Source organism: Sebastes umbrosus, chromosome 17 (assembly GCF_015220745.1).
Source record: "Sebastes umbrosus isolate fSebUmb1 chromosome 17, fSebUmb1.pri, whole genome shotgun sequence".
In the NCBI taxonomy this organism is placed as follows: Eukaryota; Metazoa; Chordata; class Actinopteri; order Perciformes; family Sebastidae; genus Sebastes; species Sebastes umbrosus.
In genome coordinates, this window is record NC_051285.1 from 21,843,769 (window position 1) to 21,866,207 (window position 22,439).

General features: G+C 39.5%; 1 protein-coding gene across 1 annotated transcript; it reads left to right on the forward strand.

Moving 5' to 3' along the window:
* Positions 1 to 1,182: 1,182 nt before the first annotated feature.
* Positions 1,183 to 10,878, forward strand: hrh2b (histamine receptor H2b). Its single transcript, XM_037747831.1, has 3 exons — positions 1,183 to 1,257; positions 7,997 to 8,843; positions 9,689 to 10,878. The coding sequence occupies exons 2-3, from the start codon at positions 8,223 to 8,225 to the stop codon at positions 10,157 to 10,159; spliced, it is 1,092 nt and encodes a 363-aa protein (XP_037603759.1). The 5' UTR covers positions 1,183 to 1,257; positions 7,997 to 8,222; the 3' UTR covers positions 10,160 to 10,878.
* Positions 10,879 to 22,439: the final 11,561 nt, after the last annotated feature.

Below are 22,439 nucleotides of genomic sequence, written 5' to 3' on the forward strand. Positions count from 1 at the left end.
TATATTCCATTTCTGCTAATAGATCCCCTGAAATGTGTCCGTTTTTGCTTGTCTTCCTTCTGTGTAGTTTTCTTCTAAAATCCTACAAATGTGTTCAAATGTAATGCTGCTTTAGCTCAACATATCTTCTCCACATGCTGATGGGGCAATTTGTGCAGAGATAACTTTTTTAGCAAGTCATTTAATATCAAAACTACACAATACAATTAGATACTGTAAAGTGAGTAAATCGTGGCTCACCTTGCCCCGCTCTCCCCCAACCATATCCATATACTTACTGTACACTACATAAGCAAAATAGAGAGGCTACAAAAACATGCAATGAAGACATGAGGTGATGACTCAATATTGGGTGCATCTTAAAAGTCCATATTTGTTAAACACAATCGTTAACACTTCATTTTACAGGTCCGCAAATTTCATGGTAATTAGGTGATAATTAGCAAGTAACCTATTTGAAATTTCTTTGGAATTACTGCCGAATTACCCCAATATTTACCTAAAAGTGTATCGAAAATGACTTTATTGTAAACATTATTTCATTATTAAATAATTTTACATTTAATTTATTAGCAAATAACTTCTTCGTAATTTCATAAAAACACTCCCTGAATCATTACATTTGTGTAGACAATAAGTCACATTATGGTGAGATTTGTGCCTGATCAGAAGTGTCTTCTATTAGTTTTGGTTTTCCACCTCCGATGAAGAGCAGCGCACAGCCGCTTCTCAAGCCTAAAGGTCCTATTTTAACGATTATATGCTATTTTAGTTTATAATTAATATAAAGTAATTTTCGATACATTTTGAGGTAAATATTGGGGTAATTTGGCAGTAATTCCAAAGAATTTTTCAAATAGCTTACTTGCTAATTATCACCTAACTGCCATGCAAATTGCAGAACTGTAAAATGAAGTGTTACCACACAATCTTAATCTGTTGAGACGCTGTTGTGCCCTTTGAAAATACCCTTGTTGTAAGAGGAAATATGTTTAAGATAAAACAACAGTGACAATGCCCTTGGGCAATCAATGAATGGATGCACTAGAGGGAGTTAAAGTGCAGATGTGGATTACATGTGTCTGTCTGCACATGCCTATGAGGACAGCAACAGGGAGAGAGAGAGAGAGAGAGGGAGGAGATAAAGAGAGAGAGAAATAAGTTTACACTTAAGCAGGATCAAGGAAGCAGAGCAGAACGGTCATGATCTGGGAGGAAGATTGGGCTCAGACGGACGTTTTAGACAAACCATGTGAGGTGAGTCAACACACTTTAGACAAGATTATTTAGGAAATGACACTGAAGGTAGCAACACTTTACAAGGTTCATGCAAGAAGACATGTTTGGTGTTTGTGTTAAGTCTCAGATATGTATATGTATGCATGAATGTGTTGCTTAGTGATTCATTTGTGTCTCCTTTTGTCTGGTTACACATTCACCAGAGTGGAGGTTTAGTTCAAGCAGAAGTATACTGCCACAGTATATCTCACACATATTATATTTTAGCCCTATATAAGAGGGAGAGTGTCAGGGTTTAATGTTGGACAAGGATGGTAATGGTTGGATGGCCATTTTGGCCAGCAGGCAAGGTTTTAGACTTTTAATATTTCATTACAAGAGTGATAAAATATGTATTCATGTATGCAGGTATATGGTCTTAAAATATACTGTGAACTTTTTTTTTACTATCGCCCTTGGTTGTTTAATCTGTATTTAAATCACAGTTTAATGTTTTATAACTTAGTCAATTGCATCACTATCTCTTGCTGACATCTTCATACTGTACAGTAGAAACGTGACAGTGTAGCTCCTTGATATGATTACTGGCAACCATGTGGGAATTGTTCCAACCAGCTACAGTACAAAGCAAGAAAAGATTAATGGAAACAGCCCATCCTGGATAACCTAATGGAGTAAAAAATGTCCTTTTTTATCAGTTTGTGGCAGGAAAAAAAGTGCAAGAGGACAAGTACTGTACACAAGTCGTATAACTTCTCCTTGGACGTGACTTGGGCAAATCGCCAAAGGGTTTCGCATACTGCTCCTACCGGTTTCACTTTTCACTCGTTGTTAGATCATTGATCTATATTGTTGGCCCAGCTTGTGTCGTTCTGGGCCGGATGTTTTGCCACATTGTTATCACACACTGTTGACTCATCTACCTCAGCAGCAAGACTTAATTTGTTCCATGATGCATTGCTTTTTTTATATTCCCTGTCCTGAGAGGGACTTTTAGCTTCTCTGACCTTTGTGTGCACATTTATACTTCTATTATATTAACAGCTGCCAAACAGAAACATGATGTCATATATTTACTGCGGATGAGACAAGTGATAACACACAAGCATTAGGATATGCTGTGCATGGCTAAAACAGCCAATATGACTTATTAATGACGACATATGGTATAGATTTTTGCCACTTTTCTTAGACTGCCTTAAGCAAATGAATTATGCAATGAATTGTAAAATGATCTCAGGTTCTCATCATACTGTGGCGTTGTGTTTCACCTGTTACCGTAGTCAACACTGCAAAATGAAAGTGGAGACAAACGTGGCTTTTGTTTGAGTTTAGTTTTAAACTCATTATGGCCAGTGAAGCCTGGTCCTTGCGGCACCGAATGAGAGCAGGGACACTGCTCGATCTAAACTCTGTCAGTGCTGGACAAACAAAGTCGCCATGGGAACAAGCAGTGTTTATCCCTGAGGGGAATCTATTGACATGATTGAAAACATTAAAACCTTGGATTCTGTGAATGGCCAGGTAGAGCTGAAACAATGGCTACTTTGAATTACTTAAAGCTAGAGTTGGTAACCTTTAACAACCTGCCAGCGTGCACTCTGTGCATTCTCTGTACTCATTGCCCTTCACCGGAGTTTTCCACAAGCTGCTATCTTGACAGCTGTGAGTGCACTCACAGCTGTCAAGATTTTTTAGCATGCTAACAATAGCCTTGTTTGTTGTTTACGTTCATAATGATAATTTTGGGGGAGTAGCTTTGGAGCAAGGCCTGAAGGGACGGGCTGTCAGTGTTGGCGACTTGGCGTCTTTCTCGCTAGATTTTGGGACTTTTGGAGCTAGTGCTGCTAGTTACTTTCATTGGAAAATAGTTGACAACACTGGGCTGAGCTTTTCGGTTGGATCGTTTTTAAAATCTAGTGCTGGTTTCTCAAGATTACCAACCCTAGCTTTAACGAAAGTGCTTGAGAAAACAAGAGAAAAATCTTCATTCGAGATGAGCTATTAACTATCGTGTACAGTGTAAAGTATTATAACAAATTTATTATTATATAAATTAATTCATTTTTGTATTGCAGCCATACATGTATCTCATGTGAAGCAGCATGGCTGGGAATTTCACTGTCAATTAAAATTCAAAGGAATGTTTGTGCTTTTTTGTGGTACTTTCTCAGAAACTCCTAACGTATAGTAAAATTGGTATTTACATGTAGTTATATTACTTTTCAGAATAATGGTAGTATAACAAACGCGGCGGCGCAACAGGCTGACATGTTCTTCTGTCTGTCTGTCTCCATCTCCCCCGTCTCAGTGCCCAGGACAGTGCCGCTGCCGCACTACTGTACACACACACCTCTATACACACAACAAACAGCAATATTTGTCTTAGAATAACTAATAATAATTAATCTTGAATATGAATAATGAATAATGTTGTGGGATTATTCCTTATTTCATGGGCTATTTTGGGGATTTATACATTATTATTACATGCTTAAATATAAAAAAAAATAAAATTAAAGTAAAACAATAGAGACAAAGCATTCAATACTGATTTGGAGGTTGATTACCATGGCAACCACAGCAAAAAAGCCACTCTTTCATCCCCAGTGGAAATTACACCCATGGACCTACAGTAACCTTTGTAGTACGTCACATAAACTTTTATGACTTTTGTGTGTGTTTTTCAATTCTTAAAGTAGACTACTGCATTATGAGTTGATTTTTATGGACACATTCACTACCAGCAGTCAGCTGGGTTAGGAAATTATCTGTGGAGTTTGCTTGCAGTGGTTGTAATAATAATAATAATAATAATAATAATAATAACAAATCGTTTGTTCTGTTTTAATTATACTTCATCATATAGAAATCATTATTCAAACACCCCATAATTTCCTCCATCCTGACTTAAACATCATAACTTTATATCCGCTCCTCTTATCATTGTCTCTGTAAACACTTCATGTTATCATATCTGTCGTCACAGCAGGGATGATATCATGTTTGGAAAAGCCTGAATAGGGTCACAATCATTGCCATAAAAACAAAAGACAAAGAACCTGCTAATCCGTACTTCCTTGTGTTTGTAGTTACTACACATTTGACATATTCTTTCTTGAACTAAGCATGAAAGCGCAAGCAGTGTGTTGTTTACCAGGTGTCATAAAGTTGGAGGTACTGATATCTATTATCTACCATACTTATTATAGAATATTGCTTGTGTGTCACTGTGTTTGGATGGAGAGGTTATTGAGGCGTGGTCTAGTCCAGATGGACATATGGTACCTGTATAAGAGCTAAAAAGCTTCTTCTCTGCTGCAGCTGCTGATTTGATATCTTTCCTCTGTTCTATTTTCCAACAATTTATCAGGACTTTTTCATGTGACTTTTTGTTTTACTCTGAAACAGATGAAACTTGAAATGTAGCAACGTGCGATACTAGTTTTAAAAGGTAGTACAGTGTGTAACATTTCGGGAGATCTATTAAATTAAGAAGAAGAATTATTGTGTTTTCGTAAGCTTAGAATGAGCCCTTCATATCTACAAAGGGAGCGGGTCCTCTTCACGGAGTCCGCCATGTTGCTCTGCCATGTTTCTACAGTAGCCCAGAACGGACAAACCAAACACTGGCTCTAGTGAGAGCTTTATGCAACTTAGTACTGTAGTTCTCCGACACGCTTGTGAAACTGCGGTAATGTGAGCTGCAGAGTGCAAAACGGTGGTACCGCTAACCGCCTAGAGTAGAGTTGTTATGGTAAGGATGGCCTCTAAGCGAGGAAAATGGCGTTACCGTGGTTTTGCGCTCTGCAGCTCCCATTACGGCAGTCTTGGAAAGACAGGAGTGAGCGGTACTCGGTTGGTTGCAATCCGCAACCACACCACCTAGATGCCGCCAAATCCTACACACTGTAGGCCTGTATACCTATAAGTAAAAGTGAAATTACAGATTTTTAAAAATACAAAAACTAGTTCAGGAGTTCAACTATGCATCAAACAGCACTTGGGAGCTTGTGTGGATTTAACCATGAGATGATTTCACTTGAAGTAGATAATACAAGATCAGTCATATTTTGTGCCCATTTTAAAGTTTGAAGATGCTAAAATAGACTTAATAAAGTGAAATAAACAGAGGTCACATGTGGTTTTAAAGCCATAGCTGCACGTACACCGGATTGAGAGTGATGTGATATACAGTACCAAGGACCAATGTCACTATCAGTCGGCTATTGCCTCTGCTTCATAATCATCAAACCTTAATTAGAGAATTTGAGAACTATCAGTCCATGCCAAATGTCATCTATTTTTTATGGGAGTACATCAGATGGCCTTGTGGTAATAAGGAAGCTGATAGCATATTAAAAACAACACTATCAAACATGCAGAATATATACTCTGACAAACAGCAGTCTCAGGCAGTTGGAGATGGACTATACTTTCTATATTGGCCAATAGCATCTGCATTAGTGTTAATTGTAAAACACTAGAAAACTTTAGAAACACAGCATTACTGTACTATACTTGTCCCTCTTAATTTATTCTAAATTCCAAATGTGTTTAAAGAGTGATGAAATGTAAAGCTTGCTGTTGATGCAGGAGCAACGCGTGAAATATGAAACGCACATACTGGATTGATATCATTTAATTATATTAGCTGTTGTTTAAAGTTGCCCTTGATTTTCAGAATCAGGCTGATGATTAAAAAAAAAAAAAAAAAAAAGAATGAAAAAAATAGCTAAGCTTACCTGCAAGGTTCGACAGCTGGGGCTTTGAAAGAACACCTTGCAGAAATATGCCAGTCTGGTGATCCAGATGGACCATATTTGACTAATTTTGAGTAAAGGGAACATATCATGCTAATTTCCTTGTTCATACTTGTGTTTAAGGTTTCTACTAGAACACGTTTACATGCTTTAATGTTGAAAAAACACATTATTTTTCTCATACTGGCTGTCTGAATATACCTGTATTCACCCTCTGTCTGAAACGCTCCGTTTTAGCGCCTGTCTCTTTAAGAAAGCCCAGTCTGCTCTGATTGGCTTGCAAGAAAAAAAAATGGTGACATAGGAAGGGGAGCCAAATCTAAATGGCTTATTGAATGGCATGTTTTCTGATCAAGACAGCCCACAAAAACTGACTGGGTTGTCTTATTTCACAGTTTGTGGGTTGGTAGGCATTCCAGATACCCAAATGAATGAGCACAAGCACTGAAAAGATGCATACTTGCCAACCCTCATGATTCTCCCGCGAGACTTACGTTTTTCATTGTCCTCTCTCGGTTTCCTCCCGCGGTCACAATTCTCCCATATTTTCCCCAATTTATGACAAATTTTCACACTTTTTTCCTTTTGATTATCTTAGCCTGTTTCTGGAATTGAACAGTGTGTTTAAGCTCTACTGTTTCCACCCGGACGACAACAGAGCTACATCAACTGTTGTTTCCCGGCGGAGGAGAGCAGTCTATGCTCGCGAGACAGTTAGAGCTCATGTTTATGCTGTGCTCGCCACCAAAAAGTTGGGCTTTGTTGCCATTTCTTAGTATGAAGTATGAAGTATGAAGGTGAGTTTTTCATAATATGTCCCCTTTAATATTCTAAAAGTAGCCAATAAAATGTCTTAAAGTACATTTTCAAAAGAAAAAGGTATGTGGTTGGATACCGAGGAATGGAGAGCTTGGGTTTGTTTACTTTACTCCTTGGACTGTGGCAGAATGTTTTATGATTGTTTTGGAGATCTTGTCTTGAATTAGCCTGACAGTGATTTACAATATAGAGTAGCCCACGCTTTAGCAAATGCTCTCTCTCTCTCTATAGTAAATTTCCCCGTCTCTAGGGGACAGCTCCCCGACCTCAACACATGTTTATGCAACGATCCATTCTCTTTATCTGTCTCTGTGCTGCTGATCCTCCAGGTCCATTACTTGTTCCACGTGTACCCCCAGGCCAGCCTATAAGCCCTGCAGATAACATGTTTAGAACACAACCCTTTTATTGTTCTATAGTCCCATGTGTTAGTGTAAGGGCTATAATGTATAAGCTGTATGACGTCAGCTAATGTCATAAAATCAGCCTTGCCACGAGGAAGACTGGGGATGTCATGACGGGTTTAGCGTTATGATGGATAATACCACTACACTGGTGTTGCTGATATGAGAATAGATTTTACTTTATTCGATATATGGAAAGGAATCACTGCTGCATGGATGTTGCAATATTTAACTTGGCTTTATAGCAACTTAATGGAATTTACATCTACAATCAGCTTAGACATCTTTAATAATTTGTAATAATAATATAATAATTGAATTTAATATTATTTATTAACATTTATTTAGATTTATTAACATTTATCTGTAACAATCATTAACCAAGCACACTGTTGTAACAGTTGTTAGCATGCATTTTACCTAAAAAGTATCTGATTTGATATATTATTTACTGTACTGATTTATTTTGCTGTTTCTTTTTTATGTATATGATGCTGTATTAGATAACACAAAGTAGGGGGACTATAATTTAGTGCAAAATCAGGATTAGAATACATTCCCTTCTAGATCTATGTAACACAAAGCTATGTTCTCAAGCCTTGTTCATACTAGTCATTTGACCATTTTTGGTAATTTGACCTTTAACGGGCAGCCGCAATCAGACTTTTTCATTAAATGTCAGAGGGATAAACATGCTTTACTTTGAAATACATGAATGTCATTTATATGGTGAATTTTCAAGTAATAACCTTTGTGCTTGTTCTTCACCAGGGAAGTGTTTACAGCACTGGCGCTGTGAGCAAAAAGAGATGGCTGGGAAGTGCTTTACACTCTGTGATCTACTTCTGAACCTCATTACCTTTAAACAAAGGAGCCGCGTAAAAAATAGTCTGATGGAGAAGTGAACTGGCAGTGGATGAGCCTGTTTAAACATTTCCTACTGAGATACCAACAGTAGCTCTGTCTCAGTGACCCGGTGCCTGAGGAGGAGGTCACCATGATCTCCACAGCTCTCCGCTGGCTGGTCCTGGTGTCTTTTATCATTCTGACCATCGGAGGGAACGTGCTGGTGTGCTTGGCCGTGGGGCTCAGCCGCCGACTGTGGCGCATCGCTAACTGCTTCGTGGTGTCCCTGGCCGTGGCAGATCTTCTGCTCGGCCTGCTGGTGCTGCCCTTATCTGCCACCGTGGAGCTCCGCAGCGGAAACTGGCCCCTCGGAGGATCCCTGTGTAACATCTACATCTCGCTGGACGTCATGCTGTGCGCATCCTCCATCCTGACCCTGATGGCCATCAGCGTGGACCGATACCTGGCCATTTCAGCTCCCCTCAGCTACTCTCGGAGAGTAACCCCTCTGAGGGTGACGCTGGCCCTGATCGCCATCTGGGCCTTGTCACTGGCCGTGTCCTTTGTGCCCATCCACCTGGGCTTGAACACGGCGGACTACAGAGTGCAGCACTTGGACTGGGGCATGGAGGACGACGACAAGGAGGGACACTACTGCCAGTTTGAATGGAATAACAACTATGTTCTCGTTTATGCCTTTGGCTCATTTTACCTGCCTCTGCTGCTCATGTGTGGGATGTATCTTTGCATATTCAGAGTGGCACGAGAACAGGTCAGTGTTTATTTTCATTTTGTAGAACATGCCAAGGTGAGATATAAAATGTCATAATTTAAGGCATGCATTACTTTTTGCATCTATCTGAGGCTACTATTTTGGGAATCAAGAAAAAATGTCATATTAGTTTAAACAACAGCTATTAAATGGACTGTTTGTAACTTTTTACACGTATGAATCTACCGGGTCGGTTTCCCATGTGCGCTCGTATATGCGCGTGGCTACGCTGTTCAGACCGCTCCTCTGCCTGCTTGCCTTCACTCACACACCGCACGCGTTCTCGCTCCACCTCACGTTCATGCGCGCTCACTACACACTGCAGAAGAGTTAGTTTAGCTATGAGAATATCTAGTGAATGTACAGTGGACGTTTGTGCAGAAATAAATGCTGCAGCTCCTCCAGACCAACAGAGGTTGTGAAGTGACGAGGCTCCGCAGCGAGAAATGTTATCGTCTCTGACCGGGTGCCGGTGTCTCCCTGCGGCAGCGGTCGGAGACGATAACATTTCTCTTCCTGCTTCAAAAGCCAACACTAGGATCAGCATTGATTCATGGAAAGACCTTCGTCTGGTCAGCTAACATTATTGCCAAGCAGGTGAAATATAGAGTGATATTGTGGTTTTAGCTGACATGTGTCGTCTCACTGTTTTGAGCGATGCTCGTTCAAGTCTATGTTGAGCGAGCGAGCGAGCGCGAGCCCGACGCTGACTTTCATTGACTTAACGGCCACAGGTGTCGCTGTTAACAAGCAATTCTGAAAGTTACAAACAGTCCCTTTAAAATAACATTCACAGAGTCAGTCAGAGTCTGTCTCTCTAACCTGTCCTTAACCGATCTTTTCAGGTGCGGCGTATCCGTGCTGCCACTCCATCGTTTGCACGCGCAGCATCGACTGCAGCTATAGCACGAGAGCACAAAGCCACGGTGACCCTGGCAGCCGTGCTGGGGGCCTTCATCATCTGCTGGTTCCCCTACTTCACCTTCTTCTCCTGCATGGGCATAAGGAAAAAGACAAACCCCCCTAACACACTTAACTCTGTGATCCTGTGGCTGGGCTACTTTAACTCGGCACTCAACCCCATCCTGTATCCGGCCTTCAACAGGGATTTCCGCAGGGCCTACGGAGAGCTGCTTCGCTGCAGATGGCCGTGTCGCAGAAAACTGCAGCTGTCTGCGCATAAACGATTAACCTTTACTAATGGCAAAAAGGTTTCTCAACAGTCTGGGAAACATATAGACACAGTTAATAAAGAAACTGAGGGGAAGAGCCTCACTCTGCATGAGAGGAATGGCGTCCCTGATGAGCCAAGGTGAAACGCAACGGATGTGTTGTTGTTCTGCTGGACTGTAGACTGCAGCATCATGATGTACTCACAGTACCAGATTAGCTAACCATTTACAGTATCACTTAGATGTTTAGTGTATGGTGCCAAAGATAATACAATTTGTGTAAAACTCAAGGCACAACATGATGAATATACACAGCTTTTTTGTACTTGATACAAAACTAGTGGTTAAAGCAAATCCAATGTCCATGTGCTTGATTAAAAGGTGCCCAATATTTTCTTGATTACATCAAATGTTATGATCAATGAAATTGAAAGCACTGAAATGTCTTATGTGTCTTAGACAGGTGTAAAAAAGAAAAGATACAACAATGTAATTGAAAATAAAGAGCAGGCACAGCAGAGCAGAGTGGAATGAATAGTTGACTCAGTACGTTTCCCAGCCGGCAGCATGGAGACACAAGCGGTTACAAGTTTGCAAACTGTTTATTTTCTCTTCTCTCAACCCTGCCAATGAAAGTGAATAAGTGACCAGCAGGTCGATTTGATGTGTTCAAAATATGTATGTTTGACTTGACCCAAGCGGGGTGAGTTTAATGACTTCCCGGGTGTTTCAACAGATTAACTGCATCTGCACAGGACATCTTTTTTTCTCTAAAAAAAAGTGTATTTGTATTACTTTTGCATACCTGCATCACAGTCTAACCCTGAATTATGATAATGACGAGTTGCATTAATGAAGTCACATGATTCACAGTGACCATTTTTGTGTCAAATTATTGATTGAAGTAAGTAGCCGTGTAATAAGCGGGATAATGTACAGCGAGCCGGTCATTGTTGTGAAATAAACCCTGACGGGGGGATGCAGGACTCCAACGCATATACATTATATATTTAATAGCTATTAATTAATTTTATAATTAATTCATCAACTAAATAATTTTGTCATTCAAAGGCAGAATAGTAAATTTAATTTATTTATTTTTTTATATATATTTATTGTGTATTTTTTTATATTCATTATTTTCTGAACCCATTTAACAGATATAATTAATCAGTAAATAATTTTACATTGATATGACTTTCACTCTTTAAAGGTGCAGGTAAACACTGTTAGCTCTGTCGGTACTGTTGCGTTTTTTCCACTGTTAGCGCATCGTTAGCTGCTAACTCAGCCGTCGCCATGTTGAGAGCCGTGCGGAGGCAATAGAAATACTCCCAATCTCGTATAGAGCACCTTTAAACTCCACTTTTGCATATAGGCTAGCAATGTATTGCACACACTGTACTGTATAATGCATATAAGTATTGTGTCGGCTTTATTTGGTCCTTGTAAAGATTGAAGAAGGCCATCGGTGGTAATGTGCAGGTGGAAATGGTTTTCAAGCACTGACTGTCAGTACCAAGACAAGGCAGGCTGAGCGTGATTCTAATTAAAGTTTAATGTGAGCCCCGGTGCTGTCGATGGCAGTTGAAGTAGGTTGGAAAGGGAATGAAATCCCTTTGGGATGAATTGATGATTTGCCTCAACCTTGCAGAAGAGGGGATGCTGCTGAGGAGGAGACAATAGATCGCACTTCGCTGGAAGCGATCAAATCAGCAGCTGCGGAGTGACATATAAAGTGGGACTAATTAAAATTATTAACTCGTATTCAGGTAGAGGAGAAAAAAAGTGAGATTTGAGATGCAGGACCATTTATACTGTATAGGTAGCATTACATGCAGCTGAGTCCTCTGAACTGAGGAGGGTGAAATTGTAATACTGTCATGTTTGGTACATCTCACCCATCTCATTAAAGGTCTCTCAGAGTTTGAGTGTTGCATGTGCAGTGACATGGAGGGGAATACAACGAGTTTCCTCTATAAAACTCCATCAGAGGAGGCTCTATGGCTTTATTTACATGTATAAAGTTTGACCTTGTGCAGGCATGGAAAACGAAAGTAAAAGAAATGGGATGTTGACATGCTGCAGTAACTACTGTTTAGTTAAACATCATATCTCAATAGAAGTGACTTCCTGGAGTCTCCATTTGCTCTGTCACAGTGAGGAAGCAAAACTCCAGAAAGTCATTGCTCCCAGCCAAGAGACAGCACATAATTCTGTGACTTTGTTTTTTTTTTTTCATATCTGTTTGTGTATTAATTAAACAAGATATAACATGTTCATTACTAAGCTTTAGATATGCTGATAAAGGTGCATTTTTTAACTTTGAACTCTGAACAGAGCCAGGCTAGCTGTTTCCCCCCGCATCCAGTCTTTATACTAAGCTAGGCTAATTGTCTCCTGGCTCCATCTTCATAGTTAGTGCGCACATATCAGAGTAATATTGAATATCCTATTTAACTCTCAGTAAGAAATGTGTTTTGTTTGTTTGTTTGTTTTTTTACAACTAGACTCCCACCATTTAGACCTGACAGTGCCTTTCCGATGTTTTTATAGTTTCTACAGACTGGCCACTGTTTTTAATATCACTAGGCCTAAATTTAATTCTTGAAGGTGCTAAATACAATAACCAGAGCATCAAACAACAAAAATATAGTCAAGTAATGTCTACCTGAGCAGAGAATGAAGTCACTCTCCCTCTGTGTGTGCTGTAATCTGAGCTTCTCCTTGCTTTGTTGACATAGCCGGGCTGGCCGTGCATGCTTTTTTGAGCATGTCCGTGCATGTGAGCGTGCCCCACTGGCTAGCTCACGGCTGCTGATCTGCCCTGCTCTCATACGGCGGTTACAGCTGATAACGCCATCCCAACCAACGGCGTCATCACGGAAGTGTTACCTTTAATTTATACATAAAAAAAAAAAAATCAATGTATTAATCTTTATATTTTAAATGTCTGTATTTGCTTTCAGGTCTAACAGTGGTTGAAGCGACAAAAAAGGAAAATTTAAGATTTAGGTTTGTAACTGGAACAGCTGGTAAAAATAAAGAAAGCTGCTTCTTGATAACTTTAGAAAGCTGCAATAATTTGTTGCCTTTGCATGTCAGTCGAAAATAATGGATGCAATTGAAAATTTCTGGTGAGACTTGAATGCTTTTGCTTTCTTAGCAAAACACCTGTGGTTCGGTAATGATAAGTTACCAATGAATAATAATGTAATATCAACTTTAGCTATCAAGATGAAAATAAATTCACTATGTCTCTATGTTCTTGCTCTAAACGCCATCAGTCCTAACAACTACTGCCACTGTGGACCATGCAGCCTGCTGGTTCAGATAGATAGATAGATAGATAGATAGATAGTAACTTTAATGATCCCGAGGGAAGTTCAAGGTTCAACTATTCAACAAGAAATGGATCAGGTGAAATAGGGAGATTTCAATTCATCCAGAAGCTTTCGGAGCTTTAAACACATGCTCTCTGTAAAATGAGTGAGGGATCAGCTTTTGCACTTTATCACATCTTTTTTTGTTTGAATGCATTTGTGATTTGTAAATTGTTAATCTGTGTCTTTAAACTCTGAAATGTATATGAATGTTGCATAAAAATGTACATTATAATTAATGCATATCATAGATATATTCTGCGACATAATGCATTAGGTCTGGTTTAAAATGCATTCAAGCAAGCTCCATTCATGACTATACGCATTCAAACCTCATCAGCCTGGCTTCTGTGCTTCTGTAAATGTTTGATGATGAATAGAGGATACAAGTGAACCTGGACTGAATCCCAGAAAAATAGGGAACAAAAGGAATAATGTGAAAAATAAAGGATCCATCACTGATTATCACCATCCCAAGATAGTCCAGCCACATGATGGAACTGTCTTTAATTATTGTTATAGACCAACATGATGGGACCAAAATCATTTCTAATAATGTTTAAACTGAGTTACGGATCCACAATGGTACCGTGTGCGTCATCGTGTCTTTTATGAAAATGTACCGCCGGCTCAGAAGTGTGCTAATCCAATATTGTGCTTGTGTCATTAGTTATATAAGGCACAGTGACCGCGCCACCTACCCTGATCTGACACGTCGAGTCTCTCATTTTCATCGTGGTTATCTGTTTACTCTGACATGATCATTTCCTATGTAGCACAAAGGTAAATAAAATCCCACCTGCTGTGCAAAGAGCAGCGTTTTTTATCTCAATGTCAATATTATTATTGTTTTGGTGTGTTACTGTCTGTGTGCGAACAGTTATTTATTCGTGTTAATGAAGCACAGACAATTCAACCAGATAGACGTAGGTACAGTGTACACTGCATCAGTTAAAGCTGCAAAAGATAATTCTCTTTTCAAAAGTATTTTAGATGACCTTCAGGGTTAAAACAAACAGGGCAGCCCGTTCTCATTCCCAAGGTGTTTGATACCAACGCACAAGGCACACTTTGAGACGCACCAAGTTTTCCATTAACTACAATGTAAACCCATCCGCGTCAATATTAAACAGTCAGGTAAAGCGCGCCGGGAGTGTGGTGACGTAGCTTTAAGTGCGAAAAGACACACACCAGGCAGGCGGGGCGGCAGGTGTATGGGTCCAACAAACACAAGGCTTTCATCCAGGAGACCGCTGTTTGTGTCCCTTACGTCATGTTACAATAATTATGTTTATGGAGAAAAACAGATGAGGCAGATGAGATGAGATAAGTTATGAATCTTATCAATAACCATGTGTGACGACCCCTACTGTGTGTCTGCTTGGCCTGGCCTGCTTTTTTTTTCTCATCTCCTTTCGTTGCTGGTGGTTACCAAGCTGGCTCACCTGGGCTGATGAGCACAAGCCTAAAGCTGGCCGGTTTAGACCGCCTCATTCTCTCAGCTCCCACATGGTCGTTTGGTTTGTTTGCTTTGTGTTGTTTTTTTCTTTTAGCATGCAACACCGCCTGGCACTATTTTTCACTCACATACATACACCACTGATATACTGATTGGTCACATCTCATTATTTGTTTTTTGAATAACATTCTTTAATAAATGATGTTACCTTTTGATGTCTAACATTTTGTGTGTTCTCCCTCGTTTTATCTGGACCGTGAGCCGGTTCATGACACAGGTCAGGAGAATGAAGCATGAACTTTAAAAGCTTCGGTAGGCAACAATTTTGTTGGCATCATTAGGCAAAAATTCCATAATGACCTTTCAGCATATTGTAGTTCAAGTGTTCTGAGAGATAACTAGACTTCTGCACCTCCTCATGGCTCTGTTTTCAGGCTTTAAAAAATCTGATTTGCTGATTTTGCTGATATGACCAATCACAGGTCATTTCAGAGAGAGAGCGTTCCTATTGGCTGTGCTCCAGCCATGTGTGCGGTGCTTGGTATTCCCTCAAGAGTTCTCAACATGTCTGCCGGGTCACAAACTTTTTAATTTTACAGCTAAACCGTGCAGTACAAGATGATTCTGAAAACATTTGAGGTGAGAAATAGGCATTAACGTGGCATAATATTGATTCATATTTGATCAGCACTGCCTAGTTTGACTGTTTGGTCGGAGTTTGCGAGTGATTGACAGCCGGCTCTCATAGACGGAAGCTGGACGGCAGGGCTCCAGCTCGGCTCGGACTGGTTGTTTTCCTCCGGTCTGTGAAATCTTGCAGATGCCATCAGTAGCACTGGAGGACACCAGACGACACTGGAGGACACCGGAGGACACCGGACGACACCAGAGAGGAACATGTTTTTTTTTTTTTTCAGATTACCTGTTTCATTTACTAATGTGAGGATATAGCGACCCTTTTACAAAATAACTTCTTTTGATCATATTTGCTCCAATCTCGCCTACTTCAGCTATAATATGGTAAACTTTGTTAAATTACAAGGAGGTAAAAATTCCACACCTCAAGCAGTATATGCATATTTTATACCTCATGTATGGCCACAAATTATGCTGTATGCTAATGTAGGAGCTGGAAAAGTGTTTTCTGCCTTCAGAGAATGAGTAGGAGCAGTGCACAGTGCAAAGGGATGACTGACAATAAGCCTATACTACTGCTGCTAACAAGTTAACTGTAGCAGTTGCACACTCTCTGCTGAGGCAGAGGAGTGTCATTGAGTTTGTGAATCAACTGCAACTATCTTTCTAGGAAGCCAATTGTATTTCTCCTGCTTTCTCTGAAGTGAAGAAGTGGAGAGGTGGTGATACCTGGGGCTGGATTACCAACCAGGCAAAGATTGCAACTTCTCCAGGGACTCATACCTCAGGGCTCCCCCAAAGCACTGGGTGCAGTTAGTCGCTTTGTGGTGGCCCTGTCTTGTCTAGCTGTGTTGTAGAGGAGCTCTGTTTGGAGATTTCTATGATGCATGCTCCTAATTAAATTTGTGTTTTAACAAATTACCACAAACAGAGGTCAGTTTGGGCCAACAGCTAGATTATACCGCAGGGCCCCCTAGTGGGTTAATCTGGCCTCGGTGCAGCTGCTGCCTTTTCAGAGGTCCATTATTCATAGATTTGAATATGTTCAACCTGATTTGCACATTTTTCAGTGAGTGGATTCACAAATTTATGTTGCTAAACCTGCGGTGTGTCCATGGGGCATGCTGCAGCCTTTATCAATAGTTCTGTTCTCTCATGTATGTCCACCAGATGGCAGAATAAACCAGTTTTTACTCTGACTCAACCTCCATAAATAGTAGATAGACTTCCCAAGGTTCAGTTCCATGTGGTATGCATGCTTTCAAGACAACAACAAATCTTGATGATGAGGAGTATGCAGATACAGGGAAAAGGGAAACCTTGTATTCTGTGTTATTTCTGCAAGGTTCCTAAATGATACGTGGCAACATAATGTTTTTGGATGTGGTACAAGACAGCACTCGTGCCATTATGGCAGCGTGACCTCAAAGGCAGTCAACAGTTTAAGAGATCTATGATTCATTAGCAACTCGGCAACTCATTAAATACAAAAAGCCCCCATAAATGTTACCGTCGGAACGGAGATAATCAGCTTTGAGATTTAGGAGTAGAAAAATGGCTATAAACTCTGATGATTTTTCTTAAATGTACTTAAGGTGTGTAGTGGTGCATCATGAATGTGGAGATGTTTCAGTCTACAAGGTCTCTCTTCGGTATAAAGTATCTCTATTTGGTTGTTTATTGATTTATCAATTTACTTATTGTCATAGGAATGCGATAAGAGTGTTTCAATAAACTCATCCATTATGCAACTGAGTAGGAGTTGAGGTGGGTGGTGAGGTGCGAAGCGTAAAAAAAGATTTTTCTCCTGCATAGTGAGGTTGTAAATACTGCCACTGTGTTTGATTAGAGTGCTGGCTGGTGTTTATTGAATCGCACATTCTAATTGTCCCCAGTGGACCTGAACAGGACAGCAGCTGCTATGGATAATTAAACAAATTTCTTCCGCATGCTGCGCCAGGAGTGAATTTTGTAGAGGTTGGCCAATGGGTCAAGCTAAAAAGAAAGCAAATGAAACAAGTGTTAAGTCAAAATGTATACTTTTAATAAGCAGCGTCTCATTTTTAATCAGCAGATCTCTTGTGTTTTTGCCCAAAAGGCTGTGATAAATTACGTTTTACTTTCAACTCTGCAATAACACAGTGTGCTGTACAAAACGGATGATCTTCTTTATGTGGATTCTGCTTTCTCAGCACTTCTTTATTGGACCTACATCAGTGCCAGCTGCAGCAAAAGTGGTGTCTTGCTGTTTAGTGCTGTAGAAGAACTCTCAACTGAAGTGACTGTTTAACTTCACAAAACTTAGTCTTTTTTCTTAATATGTTTGGCTGTCGGTCTGTCAGGCATACAATTCATGGTCCCTACAGGATGAATTGTAATAACTTTGGTGATGTCCTGACTTTTCATCTAGTGCCGCCACAAGGAAAAAATATTTCCAATACTTTGGTTTATGACTAGGGCTGTATATCGATTCAAATATTGTTAAAATAAATCAAATGTGCGATTTATTTGCGATTAATAGTGGACAATCATGATTAATCGCAATTAATCGCACATTTTACATCTGTTCAAAATGTACCTTAAAGGGAGATTTGTCAAGTATTTAATACTGTTATCAACATGGGAGTGGACAAATATGCTGCTTTATGCAAATGTATGTATATATTTATTATTGGAAATCAATTAACAACACAAAACAATTACAAATATTGTCCAGAAACCCTCACAGGTACTGCATTTAGCATAAAAAAAATATGCTGAAATCATAACATGGCAAACTCAAGCCCAACAGACAACAACATTTCCTCGCCAAAATTTTGCGTAAGTTTGGAGCGTTATTTAACCTCCTTCACAACAAGCTGGTATGACATGGTTGGTATCAATGGATTCCTTAGGTTTTCTAGTTTCATATGATGCCAGTATCTTCATCCGAGCCTGCTACCTACAACCTAAAAATCGCAAGTTGTGTTAATGCATTAAAGAAATTAGTGGCGTTAAAACGAATTTGCGTTAACACGTTACTATCGCGTTAACTTTGACAGCCCTAGTTCTAACATGTTGTAAAACTGAATGAAACTAACAACAAAGTTACTAGCTCCTATCATAATTACTACAGTCGCTAGATGTCGCTGTGGCCTTCTTTTATACCAATTCTTTTGGTGATCGACCATGTGAATCGATGATAAAACCTACTAGTAGGTGTAGTAGGCCCCTTCTGACCCACATCTTTGGGGCTTGTAACCACTGATAACACCCATTTAATGACCTGACAACAGTCTTACCGGCTGGCACGTTAGCATGTTAAGTAGGATTTAGCTCAGAGCGTCTCACAGAGCCGCTAGCATGGCTGTCGACTCAAGCTTGTTTAGTTATTTCAACATGTGACTCTGTACAGAACTTGAAACAGCTGAATGTTGCAGATAGACTTCACTTCATATCAGTTTAATTTGGAGCTTTCAACCACCATACAATAACTGGCTTATAACAGTCATTCTTTCTCCAAGGATAAAACCTATGACCTATATTACAAAAAGCTTTCGTGTTACAGTCGAGACACGCTTGCTTGCTTGCTTACTGTACATGTTTTCGTGGGTCTGTATGTGTTTTTGTGTGTGGGCGTGAGTTTGTGTGAGCGTGGGTCTAGCAATGAAGCCTCACGCTGCCAGATACCTCAGCTCCATGTCCTCCCACTGTTCTTGTCACTTCTCATCCTTCCATGTGCAGATGACTGCTAAACTCCTGTCTAGAGATTCAGAAGCAGGTTTGTCTGAGCATGCTCAGTGCGGGGGCTTGGGAGACTTAAACTCAGAGTGTGGGAGGCATGGATGCAGTGCTGCTGCAGGGTTTCAGTGGCTGCCGGTGCCCAGCAGCAGGTTTCACTGTAAGCACTGAACAGCCAACCCTGAGGAGATGGAAAAGCTGAGGCTTCACTCACCAAGATTATGCAAATGAATAAATGAATGAACACTGGATCTTACTTTCAAAGCAAAGCCATTAAACATGCGTAGCTTATTTTTTAATAAACTCCTGAATATCTCCTTCTTCTTGTTGTTTCTTCTATACTCAAGGAATTGGCTTCACTATGGCAACAATATCTTCCCCAAACAAGTGCCAAGGTAATTTTTGAGAGCTTATTTATTAATACCTCCATATCACCATGGACACTGGTATTTTTCATGTAACTGAGTTTTTTTTTTCCTTCCTCTTCACCTTCTTTTAGCTTTTGGTGTTGATCACACATAGGGTATTGCTGCCTACACGATTTTAAAAAAGCAGTTTAATGAAAAAACATAAAATTATTTTGTCACCGAGGCACTGATATGCTGTCACAAACAATCCCATTATACGGCAGGAGATATGTTTTTTTAGGAATGTATATTATGTTTGTGGGTGGCACGTTGGCCCAATGATTAGTTTTGGTTGGTGTAAAAAGCTACGTGATATGGTATGCAAAGGCTCTGGGTCATGCTTGTGATGAGGGACTAAATGAATAACTTGACAGTGCCATAGAGAGAAGAAATTAGACTGGTGTGTTGACGTTGCTATGCCTGCTAATGGTCTCCAGGGGGCAGACATGGTTACATTGAGTGGGTGGATGCATGAGCGAATGAGAATGTCATCTCTAGTTAGTTTTTGGACGTGTTTTGCAGCAGTGGTGGAAAGTAAATTAATTTACTCAAGGACTGCACTTAAGTTCAGTTTTGAGGTACTTGTACTTCACTTACTATGTTACTTTATCTTACAAAAAAGAGGTCACAAAGGTGTAGTTATAAGATTATTTGCAGTTCCGCCAAAAATACATGTCCACTCTAAACTTCTCACATGGTTTCATTTACAGAACTTCTTGAAGCCCAAAGAGGTCAAAGTATCCAATATTTTAAAAGAAATGAAATATTAGAGGACAGTAGAAAATATGAATACGATTTATATGGCAGAGCTTTGTTTTTTTTTCTTCTTTCCTCTCCCATTAATCATCTCACAACCACTCAGATTTATCTTTTGAGTCTTAAGAGGGGCCCGACCCCTAGGTTGGCAACCACTGGACTAAACACTGAAAGTAGTTAAAACTGGCTCCAAATTGACAATCTAATAATGTCATGTATAATAATATATCAGTCACATTTTACTTTAAGTACACTTTGCTGATAATATTTTATTAGGCTCTATATTTTTATCTTATTTTAATTATTTTACTGATCTTGAATGCAGGACTTTTACTTGTGATGGAGTATTTTAAAACTGTTGTATTGGTTCTTTTACTTAAGTAAAGGCAGTAGAGGAAGACATATTCTGATATTTTACTTCAGTAAAAGTAACAATACTACTGTGTAGAAATACTGTGGAAAAATGTAAGTTTTAATTTAAGTAAAAGTACACAAATATTAGCATAAACATAGTTCCAAAAGAATAATATATATTGTATTATTGAATTGTAATCATTGATGTATTCTTGTGTTCATCACTTTAATGTTGCAGCTGGTAAAGATGGAGCTCATTTGAATCACTTTATATACTGCTGGGTAGTTTAATCTATAATAATACATCATCATTTATTAGTTGATTTATATTTTATATTAATAATCTGAATCTGCAAAGTAACTTAAACCATCAAAATCAATGTAGTGGAGTAGAAGTATATAATAACTAAAAATGGAAATATTCAAGTAAAGTGCAAGTACCTCAAAAGTGTAAATGTACTCTGAGGATCTGAGTATTTAACCTGCTTTTAATCTTAACAAATCTCATGCAACTTGCTGATAATTGCCATGTCCGATATGACACCAAAAGTGGTGAATAATGCAAAATATCTGTGTTTTTTAGGGTAGGCAGCATAACTACACTACCTCCTTTTACCCCTTCACAATAAAGCGTAATAAAGAGTATCTTGGTGAATGTAAGAAAAAAAGTAAAACAGAGTCAATAAGTTGATACGTAAACTAAAATGTAGGTTTAATTTGACTGTTTTGTTTATAATTGAACAGTAATTACTCATATCGGGCATATACTCATACTCTATTTGACACTGTGGCTAGAACTGTGCTGCTATTTTTACTCTGCCACTCTGTGAGTAAAGTGCTCCCCTCCTGGGATCCAAACAGGATTGTGCGAACAACCACCTCAAGTCACGAAAGAAAGCTACTGTAGGGTCTTCCTTAAAAAGAAAAATGTATGTGTGACATTTAGGATAAAGCTACTGTAGGACAGGGACTTCCTGAAATGCAGCGGTGACTGTGACTGTTAAAGGAGGAGATAAATAGAAGCTGTAAGCATTAAATATAGACAAGACAGAGGATGAGGGGAGGAGAAAAATAGACAGAGGAAGCACTGCGTCATGCTCTCCTCAAGCATTTCCCCAGTTCAGTGGAGTGAGAAACAAAAAAGCTCCACAAGCAAACTGCAGGCTTACATAACCTGCTTCACAGTCATTTGGTGATGGACTAGACTGAGTGTTTATGGACGATTGCCTCCATATATGTGAAGTTGGCACAGACCTTTTGCTTCTGTTCCAGCAATGATAGCCACTCAGCACTGGCGGGTGCCTGATCACCATAGTTACGGAAATGTGCATTCAGGGTTTATGGATGTACTTCCCTGCTATAGCTGTACAGATAATAATGATGATGGTGATTCATGTTATTGCTGTAGGCAGCCATTCTTGCGGGATAGCCTCTGTTCCACAATGTATTTTTAGACAGGGATTTCTTTTTTTAAAACCATCCTTTTTCATTCTTTTTTTCCATAAATATATCCACATGTAAATGCACAGCAGTTCACTTGATACATACTGAGAAAGTGTACGCATCATACTGTAAACACAAACATTCTCTTATCTCATCCCCAGACTGACCTCTTTCTGTTTTCAGCCAAAAAGCAGAAAGTTAATGGGTATGCGTTGTTGTGTGCAATAATTATATTTGTGTATCTTGTTATTTTAACTAAGGAGTTC